This window comes from Callorhinus ursinus, unplaced genomic scaffold, assembly GCF_003265705.2.
Source record: "Callorhinus ursinus isolate GAN/ISIS: 27379988/994484 unplaced genomic scaffold, GSC_fseal_2.0 scaffold4, whole genome shotgun sequence".
Classification (NCBI taxonomy): domain Eukaryota; kingdom Metazoa; phylum Chordata; class Mammalia; order Carnivora; family Otariidae; genus Callorhinus; species Callorhinus ursinus.
In genome coordinates this window covers 70994589-71017210 of record NW_027397066.1, presented here as the reverse complement: position 1 = coordinate 71017210, position 22622 = coordinate 70994589, and the positions used below count along the sequence as shown (strand labels likewise).

General features: G+C 36.9%; 1 protein-coding gene and 1 long non-coding RNA gene across 4 annotated transcripts in view; one reads left to right on the top strand and one right to left on the bottom strand.

Moving 5' to 3' along the window:
* The window catches only part of LOC141372479 (uncharacterized), a 272954-nt gene that overhangs the window by 158030 nt on the left and 92302 nt on the right, over positions 1 to 22622 (top strand). The gene's annotated exons all lie outside the window — the stretch shown is intronic.
* Positions 1 to 22622, bottom strand: part of DMP1 (dentin matrix acidic phosphoprotein 1) — a 36150-nt gene that overhangs the window by 2586 nt on the left and 10942 nt on the right. For both annotated transcript variants that reach the window (XM_073891194.1, XM_073891195.1), the window contains 4 exons: positions 5744 to 5818; positions 4798 to 4845; positions 2078 to 2110; positions 1847 to 1894 (listed from right to left, as the gene is read on the bottom strand). In XM_073891194.1, the coding sequence (XP_073747295.1) occupies positions 1847 to 1894; positions 2078 to 2110; positions 4798 to 4845; positions 5744 to 5797 (183 nt within the window). In that variant the 5' untranslated portion in view covers positions 5798 to 5818. The remainder of the gene's footprint in view (positions 1 to 1846; positions 1895 to 2077; positions 2111 to 4797; positions 4846 to 5743; positions 5819 to 22622) is intronic.

Here is a 22622-nt window from a genome sequence, read left to right as displayed (position 1 = left end):
CAGAAATCACATTCATGAAACTCAAATCATATTGTAAGTCTGATTCCTGGAAGAAACTCTCAGAGAATTTTTTTTTTTTTGTACGTTAAAGAGATGTTTGAAATACTCATCAAATTGTTTGGCTTAAAACAGTTTTTAAAATCTTTAAAACAGATTTTAAAATGACCCAAATATTTTTTTCTTATCAACTCTGGGGGAGGGGAGAATGTAGTAGGGCAGTAGAATGAAACTTTTAGCTAAAACGAAAGTAAAATATTGTGGTAAGATATACATCTCACCCATACCATATTTATACATCATTCACACTGGCAGAGGCTTGCCTGTAGAAGGCTTAGCTAGGAGACTGCAACTAGTGGGACCACCAGGAAGGCTTAGTTCTAAGTGTGGGCTCAGAGAGATTATGCCCATAAGTCAAACAATTGGAAGGACTACACGGATAAGGAAGGATAGTGAGTCTTCATTCATTATGCTATGGAAAAATCTGCTCTCTTTACCATACCCCATAGCAGAGCATTCTTGCTGACTTTGTTTTTATTTTTCCACTTGTCCCTACTGATCAATATCTGACTTTACAGTTGGGAGTACAGAACGATGACATCTCCTCCCGTTGCTAGAGTTTACACTGGTATGCTGGAACTAAGCATCTTTTTAGCTCCCCATACCTCAAAAGGCACATATTGCACCCTTCTCAAGCGGGTACTATTATTCTCATTTGAGAGCTCGGAGAATATTAAGGCAATAAATCATAACATCTCCAGAAAACATCCCCAATTCTATGCTTATAAATTCCTAGAATGTTCCTCAGACAAAAGTGGTAAAAGACTAATAATTCATCTTCCACCTGGTTGAGTATAGAATACAACATGGATCAAAGCTTCAGGGAGAAATCTGGTTCCTGGAATCTCTGGAACATCATGGGTTTGAGTTTGATCAAAATGATAGGACAGCCAAGAAAGTAATGACATTTAGTCTTGGGAAAATGGAAAAAAAAAAAAAAGAGTGCACACATAAGAGGAAGAAAACCAATTTTTTTCTTAAAGGATTGTAAGTCAGCTTTTCTTATTACGAGGGTCACCACTGAGACTTTTTTTATTTTTTTATTTTTTTTTAAAGATTTTATTTATTTATTCATGAGAGACAGGGAGAGAGAAAGAGAGAAAGAGAGAGAGAGAGAGAGAAGCAGAGGGAGAAGCAGGTTCCCAAGGAGCAGGGAGCCCGATGCGGGACTCGATCCCAGGACCCTGGGATCATGACCTGAGCCGAAGGCAGACGCTTAACCATCTGAGCCACCCAGGCACCCACCACTGAGACTGTTTTAAAGTCTCATTAAAAAAAAGTCTCATAAAAAAAATCATTACTAAAGAAACTGTTTCACTAAAGTTTTTTCAGGGCTTTCCTATTCTCTGCTCCAACAAGATCCTTGACATGGAGGAGATCTCTAGGCCCAGCAGGTACTTCATGTTAGCCAGGAAGCTTTCTCTGTCTGATCTGAACTGCTCCAATTGTAAAAGCAACATTTTACAGTGATAAATGAGCTATTACTTGTCTAACAGAGTCTAGGACCATTTGTGTGTGTGTGTGTGTGTGTGTGTGTTCTTTTTAACTAGAGGACCTCTGGGGCCACAATGTCTATAATCTGGCCCCAGTGATAAATATGGAATGAACAGCATGTCCACATCTGAATTCTCCTACTCATCTTTCTCTTCCTACTTTATGGGATGATTTAGCTAGCATAACCAATGGTTAGAAAATATTACATTTAGAATGGTTGCAGGTAATTTAATCTAACATCATTTCCTTCGATTCCTAAGTAGCCTGAAAAGTTAAGAAAGGTCTGTTTAATTACCTGTTCCTCGGAGCTAACTTTGTTTTCTTCTGATGACTCACTGCTCTCCTAAAAGGAAAAAAAAAAGTTGTTTATTTTTCCTTTTAGCAATTCCCAAGGAAAGAAAAATATGATACACATAAATTGCTTGCGGTTTGGATTTACTGCTGTCCAAATGGCCTAAGGTAATGAGAAGAGTGTTAAATTTACTGTATGAGATGTTTATAAAAAAAAATTGAATGACATAGTTACCAAAGGTGGTGTTGGTGTCTGAGCCAAATGACCCTGTAAAAAAAGGAAGGAAAACAAGTTACTCCTTTAGAGACAGATCATGTCTTGCAGATATTTAAAATAACTTTAGTTGATTTTTTTTAGTTTCTTGATATAGAGTTTACATTTACATGAGTAATAATGACATTTTATGGTGAAATGGCTAAAAAGAGAATGTGAGATGGCCTGATGGCCTAGAAAGATCCTGTGATCTAAAAAACGTAGAAGATTGTTGTGTTTCTGATATTCACTTAGAGAAAAATATACTTTCTTTGAAGTTGGTTGTTTGTACAACCTAGATATAATGTAACATAGGAAAAAAAAAACAGCGTTGGAATTTAGAACCCAGATTTAAGTCTCAATTAGCTCCTTGGTTTTGGTTTTAGCCCTGAAAACCAACTGTCTTGGTTTTAGTGCTGAAATTCACATGTTCCAGGAAACCCCTAAGTCTTGGATAAACTGTGATGTTTGGTCACTCTATGTGAATCTGGGCAATTCACTTCACCTTTCCAATGTCAATTTCTTATTCATAAATTAAGAATATTAGCAACCAGAGTGGAATAAGTCAATCAGAGAAAGACATGTATCATATGACCTCACTGATACGAGGAATTCTTAATCTCAGGAAACAAACTGAGGGTTGCTGGAGTGGTGGGGGGGGGGGGGGGGGGGGGTGGCTGGGTGATAGACATTGGGGAGGGTATGTGCTATGGTGAGCGCTGTGAACTGTGCAAGACTGTTGAATCACAGATCTGTACCTCTGAAACAAATAATGCAATATATGTTAAGAAAAAAAAGAAGAAGATAGCAGGAGGGGAAGAATGAAGGGGAGTAAGTCGGAGGGGGAGACGTACCATTAGAGACGATGGACTCTGAAAAACAAACTGAGGGTTCTAGAGGGGAGGGAGGTGGGGGGATGGGTTAGTCTGGTGATGGGTATTAAAGAGGGCGCATTCTGCGTGGAGCACTGGTGTTATGCACAAACAATGAATCATGGAACACTACATCAAAAACTAATGATGTAATGTATGGTGATTAACATAACAATAAAAATTTTTTTAAAAAAGAATATTAGCAGCCACTGTGCATACTCCATAGAGTTGCTGTGAGGATGAAATTGGAAGCATCTTGAAAACTATTTAATATGATATAAACTAAAGAAATAATCTATTTTGAGAACATCACATTATAAAATTCAGTGGTAGATAAAACTGAATTGAGAAAGCCATTAAACCTTTCTTGAATCACATAAGATCACACTCACACACACACACACACACACACACACACACACAAAACTAGGTTTGAAACTTAATTAGCCATCGTTCTGATTTATTTCACTTTTTTTTTTATTTTATAAGAACTCTTAAGATTGCCTGTGCCACCTCTGGTGCCTTCTCCACATCTACACTCCCCCTTCCCCAGAAGCACAGCAAGATCCCAAAATCCCTTTTGGCTCAAAGCTGCTGAGCCATGAGTGTGAAGACCTGAGGTGCAGAGAAAAGCAGGGAGGAGCTGCTATCAGTGTGTCTTCAACAAGCCTCTCAGCATGCCAGGCAGGGTATCTCCCCAGAAGAAGGAGCTCTGATCACTTAGTCTTTGCCCTGTGACATTGCAGGCAGGCACAATGGCAGACTCTCAGAGAGAACTCCGTCAGTTATCATTTGGAATTAAGGGCTAGAAGGGAGCGAGACACGGGTATTTTTCTCATACCAAAGCTAGACTTGAGAACCTAACATGTTTGTGGTGCTATTAGAGTCTTTGGTTGAATGAGAGAGAGGATCTATAGCGGCTGCTTTTCAATTAACCAGCTGAAGGACATCTCTGATGAAAGTTCATCTGAGAACTGCTGCAATGCCAATTCCAATCTCCAGCAGGGACAGAACCCCATCTCAAGCCTCTGACATTATCTGGCAACTGCTAATAATGCTGTGCCCAGGCGGCATTGTATGCAAAAGCCAGCAGGTAACAAGGTCATGAACAAAACACTCTGACCTAGCATAAGATTTCAAGCCTTCCTTGTAGTTTCAACCTTGAGAAGCTGTTGCCCTCCTAGACTTGGCCCCTTCCTGAGAGGGATATAAGCCTAATAGAGAATGTGGATTCTGCAGCCAGAGTGACCTAGGTTTAAAGTCTGGCTCTAACACTTACCATGTAACCGAAACAGACTAGGCTGCTCTCTGTGTCTCAGTGTTCTCTTGTAAAGCACATAACACAGGCGAGCAATGGTTCTTGAGTTCTTGAGAATTAGTAACTGTTGGGTTATTCAGTTAACACTCAATCAACATCAGCTATGATTCCAGAGACTCTAGTATCCTCTCATTCCTCTGCCTTTCCTCACTTTCCAGGACTTGACCTCCTGCCTGCCAGACATCTCCTGGTAAACAGATTTCTAGTCCTAATCCTTTAAAAGCAGCCTGGTTCACTGTCATCCCTTCCCTTCTACTACTGCGGACATCACTATGAAAATAAAGCTAAAGGGAAAAAAACGTCTCCTCACTAAATTAGACTATTAAGTTGAAGTTGAAGCATTATGTGAACTAAGTTTTTTCACATGAGCTAGAAATTATAGCCCTTACTACCTATATCTTAGGTAATATTAAGGTATTCCTTAAATCATTAGCAGTTTCAATATTTGTGGTGGAGCTAATATATTTAATAATATATTAAATATATTTTTAAAAAACCTTATTTCTACTCACCTTCCATTCTTCAGAGCTCTCAGATTCAGTATTTTGGTACCTGGCTACCTAGAAAATGTAGTACACATGGTTAACTCACAGAGAAATTTCCAAGGCAGTAGCTAGTAACACTTTACATATGTAGGAGCAGTGATGGTCAAATTTTAGCATGAATCAGAATCAGCTGGAGGCCTTTTAAACCACAGATTACCCCATCCCTAGAGAGTCTGGCTCAGTAGGTCTGAGGTAGGACCCAAGAATTTACATTTCTGGGGCACCTGGGTGGCTCAGTTGGTTAAGCGACTGCCTTTGGCTCAGGTCATGATCCTGGAGTCCCAGGATCAAGTCCCACATCGGGCTCCCTGCTCGGCGGGGAGTCTGCTGCTCCGTCTGACCCTCTTCCCTCTCGTGCTCTCTATCTCTCATTCTCTCTCGCTCAAATAAATAAATAAAATCTTTCAAAAATAAAAGAATTTACATTTCTAACAAAATTCTAGTTGATGCTGATGCTGCTGGTTGGAGGATGACACTTTGAAAACCACTGCTGATGAAGGAAAATGAGAATCATAGCTATATGATTGAACAGAATAAGGAATACCTCGGATAATTTTATCTTTTTTAAAGATTTTATTTATTTGACAGAGAGAGAGATAGCAAGAGCAGGAACACAAGCAAGGGGAGTGGGAGAGGGAGAAGCAGCTTCCCGCGGAGCAGGGAGCCTGATACAAGGCTCGATCCCAGGACCCTGGGATCATGACCTGAGCCGAAGACAGACGCTTAACGACTGTCTTAACGACTTAACCATCCAGGTGCCCCTCGGATAATATTTTAAAGAAAACAGCTTCCTAAGAAACTACTGTTTTCATCTGACTAGAACTTATACAGGCACCTTGGCTTATAGCCAATTAACATTGTGGAATTTTAGGTATAAAAGGTTTATTTCATATATCCCTACCCTGATACTTACTGGAAGAGCACAGGACAACCCCCAAAGGAACATAAGCAGGATGCTGGTCTTCATAGCTGGGCGTAACACCTCTACCTGTGATAAGGACAGAAGATGTTTTCCTCTATGCTAAAGAAATATAGAAGTTTTAACTTTTTAACAGTTTCTTCCTACTAAAAAACACAACTTGTCCTAATGTCTGTCAGCTGATGAATAGATAAATAAAAGGTACTGCACTCATACAATGGAATATTATTCAGCCATAAAAAAGAATGAAGTACTGATACATGCTACAAAGTAGAGGAGCCTTGAAAACATTATACTGAGTGAAAGAAGCCAGACACAAAAGACCACATATTGTTTGACTACAGTTATATAAATTGTCCAAAATAGGCAAATCTATAGAGACAGAAAGTAGGTAAGTGTTTTGCCCAGAGTTGGAAGAGATGGGAGTTAAGGGGTGAATTTTGGAGGTGACGAAAGTGTTTTAAAATTGATTTTGGTGAAGTTGCACAACTCTGTGCAATGGCTAAAAATTACTGAGCTGTACACTTCAAGTTTGTAAAGTATATATTGAATTATATCTCAATAAACAGGTTAAAAAGAAACTTTACTTCTAAGAGATAAATTGGAAACATTTCAAGAGGAGGTCTATAAACACTTCTTCCCTAACACATAAAATATGATAAATGGAGGAACAAGTAAAGAAAGAGGAATAGAGAAATTTCTGACCAATCACTTTTATGATAATTATGCACCTTAGTGTGGCACAGCAACCTGGCAAATACACACATAACACAAAATTTAGTGATACCATTGATAGGTCATCTACATTTGTCTACACACACACACACACACACACAGACACAAATTGCTTCTCATTCACATTTATAACTTCATAATAATATTTAGAGAAAATAGAATGATTTTGCACTTTTTTTTCTTGATCTGAAGTATGGCAGCCTTCATATTACAACTCCAGAAAGCTCTTAATATCTACTGTGCTACAATTGGTCATACATTATACATAGATTGTGCTAAATTCTTTTAAATGTCACTCATGTTACTGAAGGATCTCAGGAAGATAAGACATTTGGGATATACTTGTGAATCATGCTAGGTAAAACCTACCAAATCAAAATGTATTTTCCTGGATGGTGGCTTCATTTCACACTTCAAGAACTGGTGATTTGGAAAACAACTTGTTCTATATCTAAAATAGATGTACTACATGCTAATGTAAAACGTTACTGAAATGATTTAAAGGGAAAATAATTTGCCCTGCACTTGTAAGCCCTGTGGCTGCCCTAACCAGTTTGTCAGATGGACTTCCAGACATTTTGTGAAAAAATGCTGCAAGTTTATTTCAGACTTCAGTTTTGTTTTTAAGTGCTGCAAATGGTTTTAACCTCTGATCTAGAAGGTAAGAATACACTGCTCACTAATGTCTGAATATGCTGAACAGTGCCTGTAACATGGCTCCAGAAGTCATTTGATCTTACTTTTTTAATTTATTCAAAAAAACAGTAGAAATCCTAAGAAGACTGAGAATGTTCCTCATTTCTACTTTCGTACAGTCCAAATGGCCCAATAGATTTCTCATTTTATGTCATGAACATTATCGTACTTCAACATAGTTATTGTTCATTTGTATTATTTTCTTTATTCTGATTCAACATAGTTCATATTAGTCCTGGTATTTTGATATTTTTATTTCTTTTTCAAATCTTCTGCTTAATATTAACAGGAAAACCATAAAAATGCTCAACTGCATCTAAAACAAGCCTAATTTAAAAAGATAATTACTTTTTCTGAAAGAAACCAGAATATTTTACATCCTAAAATATGCCTTGACATAAAAATTATTTTGAGCTGAAGGCCCTTGAGAAACAGCAGATGCAAGAAAGATGCTCTGATCCTCCTTTTTCTTCCTGAAAGCAGGAAACTCCCATGTGAAAGGTGGCTTCCCTGTACCCAGAGGAGGGAAGACATTCTCATCCTCAGAGATAAGGGGTCAAGGCTGAGAGAAATCTGTACAAACAAACCTTGTTAAACTAATCCTGTCTTCCCAATCACTTCCCTACAATTTACTGCCCCAGCCCAAACCCTTTTGTCTTGTCAGTTCTTCACAGAAGTATTGTTTCTTTATCTAAAAGGTAAAAAAAAAAGTGGGGCGCCTGGGTGGCTCAGTCGGTTAAGCGGCTGCCTTCAGCTCAGGTCATGATCTCAGGGTCCTGGGATCAAGTCCTGCATCAGGCTCCTTGCTCAGTGGGGAGACTGCTGCTCCCTCTGCCTGCAGCTCTCCCTTCTCATGCCCTCTCTCTCTTTCTCTCTCTCTCTCTCTCTCTGACAAATAAAAATCTTAAAAAAAAATAAATAAATTTAAAAAAATAAAAGGTAGAAAAGCTTTCTACTCTGGTCACTCCTTCAGGTCTTCATTCTCTTATGAAGGCTATCATCTAGATGTAAAAATTTTAATAAAACTTATGTGCTTTCCTCCTGTTAATCTGACTTATTTCAGTTTAATTCTTAGGCCCAATGAAGACACTACGAGAGTAGAGAAAAATTTTTCCTTGCCTCTATTTCTCCTTAGTTCCCCCAATCAAAACTTTTTGTTTTTTTAAGTTCTTAGGTTCGTTTCTTAAGGAAAGGAAAGTTTCCTCTAAATATGATACTCTCAACTGCATGCCAGTGGTTTTGTCGTCACAGGTCAAATGAAAATTAGGCTGTTCACCATTTTAATTTTCAAACTGAAACTTGGATAAGGTGATAATCTCATGATGTTCTGAAAGCTAGCAGTATTTCAGACTTGATACAAGGCCAGTAAATACTGAGTTCTCCTGTTTTGTTTTGTTTTGTTTTTTGCTTCTCTTTTATCTAGATAGCAAAAAAAAAAAAAAAAAAAAAATTTAGGGGACACTCTACACTAAAGAATGTTGGGCTTTTTACAAAGGAAATGTGTGCTTCCAGCGTTCAAGTTTCTTAGGGATGGAATATTATGAAACATGAGAGATGCAGTAACTTGTTTGTGCTTCTAAAAATACGATTTAGCACCCTAAGTGGTGCTAAATGGATACAGCAGTAATTTCCCAAACTAAAATAAAAGACACCCTGGGGTCCTCAAAGAGCTGAAGCTGCCTCTCATAGAATATAGTCGGCCATTGAGCATTAAAGGAAGTCAGATCTTAAACCCTATATTAGGCTTTCAATTAGTATTTTTAGAAGAAGAATTATGCTTTTGTGAAATGTATTCCAAATGAGAGCTGCAAACATTTATCAACTTTGTAACTACCATCCTAAAAAGGGTAGAAGCAGATATGAGGTAGCCCATATACGGTAGCCCTATTCTGAATAATAAATTAGCAAAATAGCTATAAGCCTTCTTGAAAGAGATCAGTCCAGAACCCCAAGTTCTTTTTTGGTGATTGGTAAATGTAATTTCTACATTGTACATGCTGTCATTCTACAGTGAAAGCGTGTGACAAAAAGAAATCAGTAACCTCAACTTGTGTTCCACTTGCTTGAAGGGCAGTGGATGTAAAAGATTTTCAACTTTTCTCATTTTTTTCCCCAGAGTTGAAAAGACTCAAGATATTTAAGATCTGGAATAGGGAATTGCAGTCTCTCTCTGGCTACTCTCAAATATAGCCAGAAATTCTTTGTGCTTTCAAGAAAGGAGACTTGTTCTGAAATTTCCTCCAAGTTAAGGTTCACGTGTAAAGTATATATCTTCTTTTATGTAAACTGAAATGAAAGCAGTAAGCCAAAAGAAGGAAATAAAAGCTTGAAAAATCATAGGCTCATTTTATTATGTTTGATTTGCTTATTTCATTATGTTGATTAAACAACTTAGTGTTGTTATCTTCAATAATACAAATGAACAATATATCCATCCATTAGCAGTCAACAAATACTTATTGAGAATATCCTATGAGCCAGACACTGTTCTAGGTGCTGAGTGTACAGTAGTATGTAATAATGATAATTAGCTGGTCCTACAAAAGTAAAATTATCCAAACCCAACTAACCGGAACCTCCATTAGCTAGGACTTGTTTCATTACTACTCTTTGAAAATAAAATGGAATTTGGCCAGGATATGAATTCTATCAGGAATTCAGAACACCAAACAAATAAGGCAATAAAAATATCCAATCCTTCCAATTGTAATTGTCTTAAGTCAGTTATAATCAATCCCACATCATATGCCTTCAACCATAGTAAAATAACTCCAAGGTGCCCTAAGATTCAACATAGATTTGGAAGGCCTCTAAGCATCTGAGGCACATTGGTCCACATTACCATTTTGGGGTAGGTAAGTGGACTGATGCTTTTAGAAAATTGTTTGTTCACACATTTTAACCAACCACATCAAAGTAGGATAATCTCTTTGGCCCTCAGGTACACAGAAAGCATGGTTCACTAGAAGTTACTGCTCCTAAAGAAGACTGGTTGCTTGAAGTATTGCTATTACATGTGGGATTTTCTAGATGTAATAGAGAAAGCATTACCTGACCACAATGCCCATTTTCTATTATGGAAGACAGACACTTATGATATAGATGAAGTGGAATAAATGCAGCAAATAAAAATATGGATTTGAGTATATATATTCTTAGTCTTCTACATTAGAAAGTGTTTTTAAAAGACAGTTATATTCAACATCTGATTGAATTCTGACTGCGAGGCATCATGGTAACATGAATGCCTATGTAAACAATACAAAAGCATTGTAATTATCACATCCTTGGTTTATTTCAGTGATCTTAGCATCTTCTTTTAGTTACTAAGTCCATAATGAGTATTTTTGGATACTATCTAGATGAATAGCATTAAATGGTTTTTAATTTAAAAGACCATATTTTGGAAGTCCTGCCAGTCTAATTTAGGTTCTTTCATAATATTTTGTAGGCCATGAACATCACTACATCCATGAAACCTAAATGTTAAAAGTTTTATTTGTTTTGCTAATTAAAGCTAACCTTCAAAATTACTTTCCATCTGTCTCCTGTTCAGTAAACTCTTCCTTTCAGAAGTACTATACAGAGATCTAATTAAAGTAGTACAGAGAAAAACATCTGGCTCTGTTGACTTAACATGTCATTTTCATATCAATATTTGCTGTGGCATAAACAACAGGCACAAAAATGGGAATCATTTTAACCCAAGGCTCAGCTCTCTCCATCTTTCTCTGCATGGCATAATGCCTCTCAACATGTGTACATGTTTAATATTTTCCAAACATAGCAGAAATCATTTAAAAAGTTTTTTAAAAAATGAAAATTTCTTACCCTCTTCAGTTCACAAAGACTTTTCCCCCGAAGTCTGAAGTTCTCACAGAGGAAATTTATGCCTAGTGAAGCCACTCTTGTGTCAATGTTCTGATGTTCATTTCTCTAATGGTGCAGGAATTTAAACTCTACTTCAGCTCTTCATAGCCAATCAACCTCAGGCTGGGGGTGACTGACATCACAAGGTGTCACCGGGACTCCAGTACACCCACACTTCCTCCAACTTGCAGAGGCAGATTTTCCCTAAAAAGCTCTTGTGGTTCCCAAATGACTAGACTAGTTTCCATTAAATTGAAGATCTTCCTAAAGCTTTATTTTGATTTCTAAATATATGTCATTCACATCCATGCAGGCTTATGAGCATTATAAACAATGACAATGTCTTCCACCCACTGATAGATCCCAGCAGACACATGGATGGGAAAAGGACAGTCAAGGAGTGGGTAGCAAGTTTCCTGTTAATGTACATTTCCAGATTGGACATGAAGAACCTCCTAAAATACTAGATTTGCCTAAATTGTTGGTGTTGAGAATATGAGCTTTTATCCTTTCCCTTCTCATCTTTTAACAACCTCTACTACTTCTCTCCTTTTCCTCTCATCTCCCTACCCCCATATACACACACAAAGGTCTAAGATTCTTAGTAATCTAATGAAGTATTACAGAATTCTGTGGTGATTGGAAATGTTAAAGCACCACCCTAAGTAACTTATGTTTTTAACCAAAAATAATTTAAATCTAACACTGCATTATTCGCTCCAACTGCTCGCCACATTTTAGATTTAACTCTGGTGACTCTTTGAAATCAGAATCCGATTAAGGGGAAGCCTAGTTGGGTGGCATACAGAGAAACCAATTTCCAAGGGACTCTCTGCCATCACTGAAAATGTAATGAAACAGATAAAATAGTATTTACTGGGGCTCTTCATGGGGTGTACTGAAGATTGTTGTAGGGAGCAGGAAGTGAGTTGACACCTTCCAAAGGAGCATGCTCAAGTAACAATAGAATGACCACTGAACAACTGTTAAAAGAATATGTTACCAGGGGCACCTGGGTGGCTCAGTTGGTTAAGCATCCGACTCTTGATTTTGGCTCAGGTCATGATCTCAGGGTCATGAAATTGAGCCCCATGTTGGGCTCCACGTTGGGCTCTACGTTGGGCTCCACGCTGGGCATGGAACCATGCTGAAGATTCTCTCTCTCTCTTCCTCTCCCTTTACCCCCCCATAAAAAATAAAAGAAAGAAAGAAAGAGAGAGAGAGAGAGAGAGAGAGAGAAAGGAAGGAAGGAAGGAAGGAAGGAAGGAAGGAAGGAAGGAAAGAAAGAAAGAAAGAAAGAAAGAAAGAAAGAAAGAAAGAAAGAAAGAGAAAGAAAGAAAGAAAGAAAGAAAGAAAGAAAGAAAGAAAGAAAGAAAGAAAGAAAGAAAAAGAAAGAAAGAAAGAAAAGAAAGAAGGAAAGAAAGAAAGAAAGAAAGAAAGAAAGAAAGAAAGAAAGAAAGAAAGAAAGAAAAGAAAAGAAAGAAAGAAAGAATATGTTACCAGAATGTAACGTCCTCAAGAGTGGGGATGTTTGCTTTGTTTACTGGTGTATATGCAGGGCCCTAATACCCAGGTTCCTGAGTCATAATAAGCACTCAGTAAATACTTTTATGAATGACTGAATAGATTGACTTTAAAATGGGCCAATTTATTAGTTTGTGCAGAACCCATATGACTCACTCTAACTTTTCTGAATGTGTTAATGATTTTGGGAATTTTTAATTGATACCCCTCCCAACCTGATTCTAGAGAATTGTTGTATCCAACTTTATCGAGAAAACTAATACCAAATAATTGGATTTTTAATTTATTCAAATTAAACTGCAGTGAGGTGGGAGGGGGCAAAAAATGAGGAGAAAGGAGTCTACTTTTATAAAAGGTTGATTAGAAGACCAGAGTTCATATGAGGAAGCTATAAATTCCCAATGTTCCACTCTGGCTCTCAATTACACTGCCAGGTGGTTTTATAGGTCTTAACTGAGGTCTGTCACAAAATAACCTTTTAATCTTATGTCAGAGTGGATTCTGGGAAGATTTTGGTGGAGTATGTTACAGGACATTATTTTAGAATCTCTCTAAATCCCTCCATAAAAATAGTGCAACTTGGGGTGCCTGGGTGGCTCAGTCGGTTAAGCATCCAACTCTTGATTTTGGCTCAGGTCACGATCTCAGGGTCCTGAGATGGAGCCTCGTGTGGTCTCCACACTCAAAAGGGAGGCTGCTTGAGACTCTCTCTCCCTCCCTCTTTGCCCCTCCCCCTGCTCTCACACATGTTCTATGCTCTCTCTTTCTCAAGTAAATAAACAAATCTTTTAAGAGAAAGTGCAACTAGATAATACAACAAAAAACAATGAACAACATTTACAGCAAATATAAATGTTGTAGTTACCCATTGTTACATTAAAAACCATTCCAAAACTTTGTATCTTAAAAAAACAACCATTTTATTATGGTTGTTGGGGCTGCAGTAGTCTGGGGACTCAATTGGAATAGAGTTATTCAAGGCAGCTATCTTATATGGTTGTTGTCTGGGAGTTCAGCTGATACTGTTATTCTGAACACTTCGGTTCTTTATTTGGCCTCTTTTTGTGGCTTGGCCTTCTCACATGGTGGCTGGGGTCCAAGAGCTGCCCCAAATGTCACTGTGTACATTCTATGGTCAGATCAGTCACAGGGCCATCCCAGACTCAGAAGGAGAAATCTGCCTATTGATGTGAGGATCAGAATGAATGTACACAGGAAACACAGGAAATGTGAAGCCATTTTGGAGACTGGTTACAACACTACATGACAGGTTATACCCACAAACTCCAAACAAAGTGGCTGAAGAAATACTGCCAACTGCCACAAGACCTACATCATCTATGCAGGAGTAAGCAGAGAGAAGCATTCATAATGATTCCAAAACCAAAACAATACCAAAAAAACCCCTAATTGCCCAACATTGGAAGATGCTAACAACTCATTATTTTTTTAATTGAAGTGTAGTTGACATACAATATTATATTAGTGTACAAACATAGTGTGTACAAACATTAGGCATACAAACATAGGTGTACAACATAGTGATTCAGCATCTATATACATTATGAAGTCATCACCATAATCTAGCTACCATTGGTCCCCATACAAAATTGTTACATATTATTAACTATATTCCTTGTGCTGTACATTGTATCTCCATGTCTTATTTATTTTATAACTGGAAGTGTGTACCTTTTAATCTCCTTCCTCTATTTTGTCCCTAAAACCCATTCCCCCTGGCAACCTCTAGATTGTTCTCTATATCTATGAGTCTATTTCTGTTTTGTTTTGTTTGCTTTGCTTTTTAGATTCCACATATAAGTGAAATCATATGATATTTATCTTTCTTTGTCTAATTTATTTCACTTAGCATAATACCCTCTAGGTGCATCCATGTTATTGGAAAAGGCAAGATTTCATGGCTGAGTAATAATCCATTGTGTATATACACCACATCTTTATCCATTCATCTATTGATGGACACTAAGTTTGCTTCCATACTTGGCTAATGTAAATAATGCTGCAGTGAACATAATGGTGCATATATATTTTCAAATCAGTGTTTTCATTTTCTTTCAGTAAATACCCAGAAGTGGAATTGCTGAATCGTATGATATTTCTATTTTTAATTTTTTGAGGAACCTCCATACTGTTTTCCATAGTGGCTGCATCATTTTGTTCCCACCAACAGTGCACAAGTGTTCTCTCTTCTCCACATCCTTGCCAACACATGCTGTTTCTTAGGTTTTTGTTTTGGGTTGGTTTTTTGTTTTTGTTTTTGGGGGTTTTGGGTTTTTTTGTTTTGTTTTGTTTTGTTTTGGTACTAGCCATTCTGACAGGTATGAGATGATATCTCATTGTGGTTTTGATTTGCATTTCCCCAACAATAAGTGATATTGAGCATCTTTTCATGTGTCTTTTGGCCATCTGTATGTCTTCTTTGGAGAAATATCTATTTAGGACATCTGCCCATTTTTTTATATTGAGTTATGTGAGTTCTTTCCATATTTTGGATATTAACTCTTTAATACATAAATTATTTGCCCATATCTTCTCCCATTCAGTAGGTAGCTTTTTGTTTTATTGGTTTCCTTCTCTGTGCAAAAGCTTTTTTAGTTTGATGTAGTCCTACTTGTTTATTTTTGTTTTTGTTGCTTTTGCTTAAGGAAACAGATCAAAAAAATATTTCTAAGACTAATGTCGAAGAGCCTGCTACCTATATTTTCTAGGATTTTTAAGGTTTCTGGTCTTGCATATAAGTATTTAATCCACTTTGAGTTTATTTTTTATATGGTGTAAGAAAGTTTCATTCTTTTGTATTTTAGCTGTCCAACTGAAGATTAATTGACCGTATAAGTATGGGGTTTATTTCTAGACTGTTTTGTTCCATTGATCTATGTGTCTGGTTTTGTGCAAGTACCATACTGTTTTGATTACTATAGCTTTGTAATATAGTTTGAAATCAGAGAACATGGGAACTCCAGTTTTGTTCTTCTTTCTCAAGATTGCTTTAGCTATTCAGGGTATTTTTTGGTTCCACACAAATTTTAGGATTATTTGTGCTAGCTTTGTGAAAAATGCCACTGGTATTTTGATAGGGTTTGCATTGACTCTGTAGGTTGCTTTGAGCACCATGGACATTTTAGCAATATTAATTATTCCATTTCATGAGCATAGTGTATCTTGCCATTTATTTGTGTCATCTCCCAATTTCTTTTATCAATATTCTTAGCTTTCAGAGTACAGGTCTTTCACCTTTTTGCTTTAATTTATTCCTAGGTATTTTATTCTTTTTTATGCAGTTGTGAGTGGCATTGTTTTCTTAATTTTGGTTCCCAATAGTTTACTATAAAACTCATTATTTTATAACTTTATATAAAATAAAATAATTAGGGGCACCTGGGTGGCTCAGTTGGTTAAGTGACTGCCTTCAGCTCAGGTCATGATCCTGGAGTCCCGGGATCGAGTCCCGCATCGGGCTCCCTGCTCAGCGGGGAGTCTGCTTCTCCCTCTGACCCTCTTCCCTCTCGTGCTCTCTATCTCTCATTCTCTCCCTCTCAAATAAATAAATAAAATCTTTAAAAAAATAAATAAAATAAAATAAAAATAAAATAATTAAGCACTTATTCTCTTTCCTTATGAAATATACCACTAAGTTACAGATGAGGAGGTTTCTCTTTATAGACATGAATGAAGAGAAATGACATAATTAGAATACCACCATTTTGCAAACCCAAATCAAACTGCAAACTCAGTCAGCAGAACCCAGACTGGAAAAATATATAGGAAAAACAGCCTGGTTTCATCAACAAATAAGTTGTAAGTAAGATAGTAAGAGAGAGAAACCTATAGATTCAGGTAGACTTCTAAGAGACATAGCAACCACCATGTGTAGTAATATGTGAATTTTATTCGTATCCTAATTCTAAAAAACATGCTGAAAAAATGACATTTATTAAACAATTGGAGATGTGAACATTGACTTGAAATTTTATGATTTTAAAGAATTACTGGGGCTACTGGGTGGCTCAGTCATTAAGCATCTGCCTTTGGCTCAGGTCATGATCCCAGGGCCCCAGGATCGAGCCCCGTGTTGGGCTCCCTGCTCCGTGGGAAGCCTGCTTCTCCCTCTCCCACTCCCCCTGCTTGTGTTCCCTCTCTCGCTGTGTCTCTCTGTCAAATAAATAAAATCTTTAAAATAAAAAAAAGTTAAAAAAATTATTATTATTAGCATGATAATGGGATTGTAGTATTTATTTAAGCATTCTTAAAGAAACAAATGCTATGATGTGTAGAATCTGCTTCAAAGTAAAAGAGAAAGGGTAAATGGGTAGGGAAATAGATGAAGTCATTTTTGTGTGAGTTAATCACTGCTGAAGCTATGGACAATAATTGTATTATACTATTTTCTCTAATTTTATATATTTTGAAATTTTCCGTTATAAAAAGTTATGGACAGAAATTATGTCTGATAATTAACCAGGCCTTCAGTATGCATAGGGTCGTAAAATGTTATATGGTCTAGAGAATCTACTTCTTTATTTCATAATATTAATATGAAATTCAATTCTTTTTTTAAAGATTTTATTTATTTATTTATGACAGACAGAGACAGAGAGAGAGAGAGAAGCAGAGGGAGAAGCAGGCTCCCAAGGAGCAGGGAACCCGATGCGGGACTCGATCCCAGGACCCTGGGATCATGACCTGAGCCGAAGGCAGACGCTTAACCATCTGAGCCACCCAGGTGCCCTGAAATTCAGATTCTTTAAAATTAAAGGGTAACTTTATAAAAATTATAAAATTGTTATCCTTAGAAGAATTAAGATTTTATTTTTTTTAATATTTTATTTACTTGTCAGACAGAGAGAGAGAGAGAGAGAAAGTGCACAAGCAGGCAAAGGGAGAAGCAGGCTCCCCACCGAGCAGGGAGCCCCATGTGGGGCTCGATCCCAGGACCCTTGGATCATGACCTGAGCCGAAGGCAGACGCTCAACGGACTGAGCCACCCAGGCACCCCAGGAATTAAGATTTTAAAGTAGAATCTATACAACTTAAGTATATGAAATGCAGATGAAATAATTCATTTTATTGTATATGAATTATATTTATTAAAATGCAAACAACACAATAATAAGCATTCGATAAGGTGAACTGATAAGATACATATATTAAAGACTAATTACAATTATAATTTCTTATTCATGTGATATTATAGTTTTTAATTTAAGTAGGTAAAATAAGGCACATCAAATAGTGTGGCATCTTTCTCCGGGCAATATTCTTATGAATTAGTGTCTTATTTTCATTTTAAAACATGTAATTTAGATAAAGTAAGGTTAGTTTCTGGAAAAAAATGAAACAAGTTTTTTTCTAATTCCAGTATAGTTAGCATTAATGTTATATTAGTTTTAGATGTACGATATAGTGATTTGACAATTCTATACATTGCTCAGTGCTCATCATGATAAGTGTACTCTTAATCCCCTTTACCTATTTTATCCATTCCCCCCCCACCTCCCCTGTGGTAATCATCAGTTTGTTCTCTATAGTTAAGAGTCTGGTTTTTGGTTTGTCTCTTTTTTTCCTTCATTCATTTCTTTTGTTTCTTAAATTCCACTTATGAGTGAAATCATATAGTATTTGTCTTTCTCTGACTGACTTATTTCTCTTAGCATTACTTCTCTAGATCCATCCGTGTTGTTGCAAATGGCAAGATTACATCTTTTTATAGTTGAATAATATTCCATTGTGTGTATATATGTATGTGTGTGTGCATGTGTGTATGTATATGTATACCACAGCTTCTTTATCCATTCATCTATCGATGGACACTTGGGCTGCTTCCATAATTTGGCTGTTGTAAATAATGCTGCAGTAAACATAGGAGTTCATGTATCTTTTCAAATTAGTGTTTTTGTACTCTTTGAAACAATTAAGTTTTCTTAAATTTGTGTTTACATATTTATCAAACATTTACTTCGTTGTTGGTTTTTGTATCGTGTGTTAGAAACTGTTCTAGGCACTGGCGACAGACACAACCTCTCTACTCTAGGTTCTACCAATAAAAAAACCCATACAAAGTACAGTATAACGTGACATCTTAAAAAATTAATAGTCTATGGTAGATAATACAGTTCCCTAATCCATATCTATGTATTTAATAAGCCCTGTAGCACCATATTATTTGTATGAATTCAAAACACATATCCAAAACAACACAGTAGAGTTTTCTAAGTTACATGTAAAGGCATACACCAAAATATGAGATTCCAGCTGCCTGTGGAATATGGGGATAGAGAAGAAGAGAAAGAGCATGGGAATTGAAGCTAAAAGGAGAAGATAAAATAATAGCATGTTATGAACTGAAAATAGTTAACTCAATTATATGCTACCTAAGGCAAAACAGCAGTGGATGAGGCAGAAAATGTGAAGGAAGAAAAAAGAAAATTCTGCCTAGAATTATTACATATCATTTTTACTAACATTCCATTCATGATAATTTGTGATATGGCCATATCTGAATGCAAAGGGGGAAGGGATGTGGTCTTGAGCTGGGCAAGTGCCTTCCAGAGACAACTCTCCACGTTGAAGAAGAAAGAACACACATGTTTGGTAGATAGCTAGATTTTCTGCTTGCCTGCTAAAACCTGCTGAGCTTAAGAACATGTTCAAAGATATACAGTAAAAAGGAGTTTGCCAACCAGCACATCCATATCAAATAAAATTAAATAAGTTGCTCTTATGGGTATCTTGCATTGCTTTACTCATTTAATTCTTACATTAACCCTAGGAGAGAAGTACTCTCATTATTCAAAATTACAAATGAAGAAACAGAAATTTCAAGAGGTTATGTAGCTTGCCCATTGTCCCACAGCCAGCAAATGACAGAGCAGGAATTTTATATACTTTTGAAGCATGTAGGTTCCCCCACAAGCTGCTTGAATGGTCTTCTTAATACCTTTTTCACTTGGCTGTGTTGAGGAGAAAGCAACTGTCTCCTTATCCCCCCCTTTACATTGTGAAGAGGGAGTGGGGGTAATGCAAGTGTATTACAGCTCTCTCCAGAGAAATCTTTCCCCTCTTCTCCTCTCCTCTCTCTCCCCCATCCTCTCTCCTTTGTAAGCTGGAAGTGGGTCATCTTGTTTCACAGTCTCTAGGTCTGTCTGCCTTGCATAGACGAGCTGCCCCCTCACATCTTTAGGATATAGGAAACTGTTGTATCAGCCCCTATTGTAGTGTTCTGAGCCTTTGGAACTTCATTTAACATCCTGTTGTGTTTTCTGCTTTCACCACTGGATTGTAAACCTTGGGAACAGTCTAGTTCAAAAAACATTTGTCAAAAGTCTGGTCCAGCACTGTAGAGGGCATGAGGTATAAGATGAATAAGGTATAGCCTGGGCCCTGGAGGAACTAGCATTCTAGAGCAACATATTTAATAGAACTTTCTGGGATCATGGAAATGTTCTATATTTGGATGGTTCAGTGTGGCACCCAGAAGCCATACATGGCTATTGAGCTTAAAATGTGGCCAAGGGAACTGTGGAACTGAGTGTTTAATCATATTTCATTTTAATTAATTTAACCTTAAATGGTAACACATGGCTAGTGGCTACCATATGGGGCAGCACAGATTCAGAGCAAGAGTTGGCAATTCTTTGATTCTCCAATGAGAGCAGTGATACAGATATGCACAGATGCCTCAAGAGCACAGAGAAGAGGCATTTAGCTCAGCCTGGGTACAGAAAAAAGGACCAAAGAAGCCTTCCAAAAAGAAATGATGGTCAGACAGAATGCTAAATGTATGCAAGTGTATAACTCAGCAATTTGATTTCTAGGCATACACCCTTGAGAAATGTATGCTTCTCTGCACTCAAAGACATATACATAAATGTTCATAGCAGCATTTTTCATAATAGTCAAAAAATGGAAAAAAACAATGTCCATGAGCAGTAGAATGGATAAACAAATTGTTATATATTTTGTATAAGAGAAAGTGTACATCAATGAAAATGAAAAAAACAAAAAAGATATATAGCAATATGTATGATGAAAAACATAAATGTTGAGTTAAACAATACAAAACAGAAGAATCTGTGTTGTATGATACCATTTATATAAAGTTCAAATGTAGGTAAACTAAAATGATAGTATTTTAGAATGCATATTTAAGTGGTAAAAGCAAAAAGAAAAACAAGAAAGTGAGGAGTGCCTGGGTGGCTCAGTCAGTTAAGCGTCTGCCTTCGGCCCAGGTCTTGATCCCAAGGTCCTGGGATGGAGCTCCGCATCGGGCTCCCTGCTCGGCGGGAAGCCTGCTTCTCCCTCTCCCACTCCCCCTGCTTGTGTTCCTGCTCTTGCTATCTTTCTGTCAAATAAATAAATAAAATCTTTAAAAAAAAAAAAAAAGAAAGAAAGCAATTACATAGTTAGGCTGAGAGTTGCTTTTGGGAGCAGGGAGGGGATGGAAGTGGGGAAGAGGTGTGGGAGTGGCTCCTGGTGAGCTAAGCAGTATTGTTTTGTAACTTAGTAGCTACATACACATTTGCTTTGTAAATTTTGTTGAAGTTGTACATTTGTTTTATGTCTTTAGGTAAGTATATTATATATTATATATAATAGTAAAGTAAGTGATAGTAAATAGTAAAGTAAGTATATATATATATAATAGTAAAAAGCCTTTAGATAAATATTGTTTTTAGAAAATTAATATTGCATGTGATCATTAAGATCAGCTCCTCTGTGAGCTCATGATGTAATTTCACCATTCTAAAGTAAACAAGTGCTTGTAATTTTTTTACACCAGAATTTTTTGAGTTTTTAAAAATATTTTTCTCTCTTCTTCATAATGATAGTTAAATTAATTCTTTGTTTTGAGGTTTGAGAATGTATAAAAAATTTTTTTTAATTTTCCTATTTGTGAGAACATTTGAAAATTGCATCTTACTATTTGGAGACTGGGAATTTACAATACCACAGCTTAGTTATTTGAAAAAGGTTGATTTTAGTCTGCCACAGAAATTGATTCTTTTCCAATCTGGAGACCTCAGGATGTTCTGATCTTGGAGAAAATTGCTAGTAGAATAAAAATGGATAGCACTGAGTACATCATGTCCTTCCTTTTTCTTTGCCAATCTTAAATAATGCTTAGAATAGACCACAGCATCAGTTCTCCAAGTTGTCCTACTTGGGACTTCCTTTTTACAACTCTCCATGAGCCAATCAAAGAATTACAAAAGAGTCAACTCTTAATTTGCAGAAGGAAAAAGATTGGCCTGGAAAAGAGTAGCTGAATCTGAAAGTATGTCTTTTAAAATACATCTTAGTAGCAGTGACAGACCAGTGGCAGTCATGACAGCAATGTGTGAAAACCTTCATTGACACCATCTAATAAGACAAGAGACAACAGGTCCTGCCAAGAATGTGGTGAGAAGGGAACTCTTATACATTGTTGGTGGGAATGTAAATTGGTCCAACCACTGTGAAAAACGATGTGGAGTTTCCTCAAAAAATTAAAAATAGACCTGTACTATCCGGCAATTCTCCTTCTGGGCATATACCCAGCGGAAATCAAAACAGGCTTTTGAAAAGATACATGCATTTCCATGTTTATCACAGCATTATTTATAATAGCTAAATATGGAATCAGCCCAAATGCCCATCAGTGGATGAATGGATAAAAAAGATGTGGAAAAGATGCCATATATACAATGGAACATTATTCTGCCATGAAAAAGGAAGGTATCTTCCCATTTGTGACAACATGGATAGGCTTTATGCCACGTTATGCCAAACTAGATAAATCAGACAAAGAAAGATTTGTCACTTGTCATTCATAGTCCTGTCTTGATTGGGTGGTTCTAGTTTTCTGCTGCCCTTAATCACAGAACTCCTATATTCCAGACATAGTCTTCTTTACCTTCATTGTGGAGTAATAGTTCAATTTCCCCTTGGTTATCATGATCAGTCACCCTAGCCAAAACCATAACTCTTCTTGCCTGCTGTTTCAGAGGCATGAGAAGCTCCAAGTAGCCAGGCAGCAGTATTAACTTAT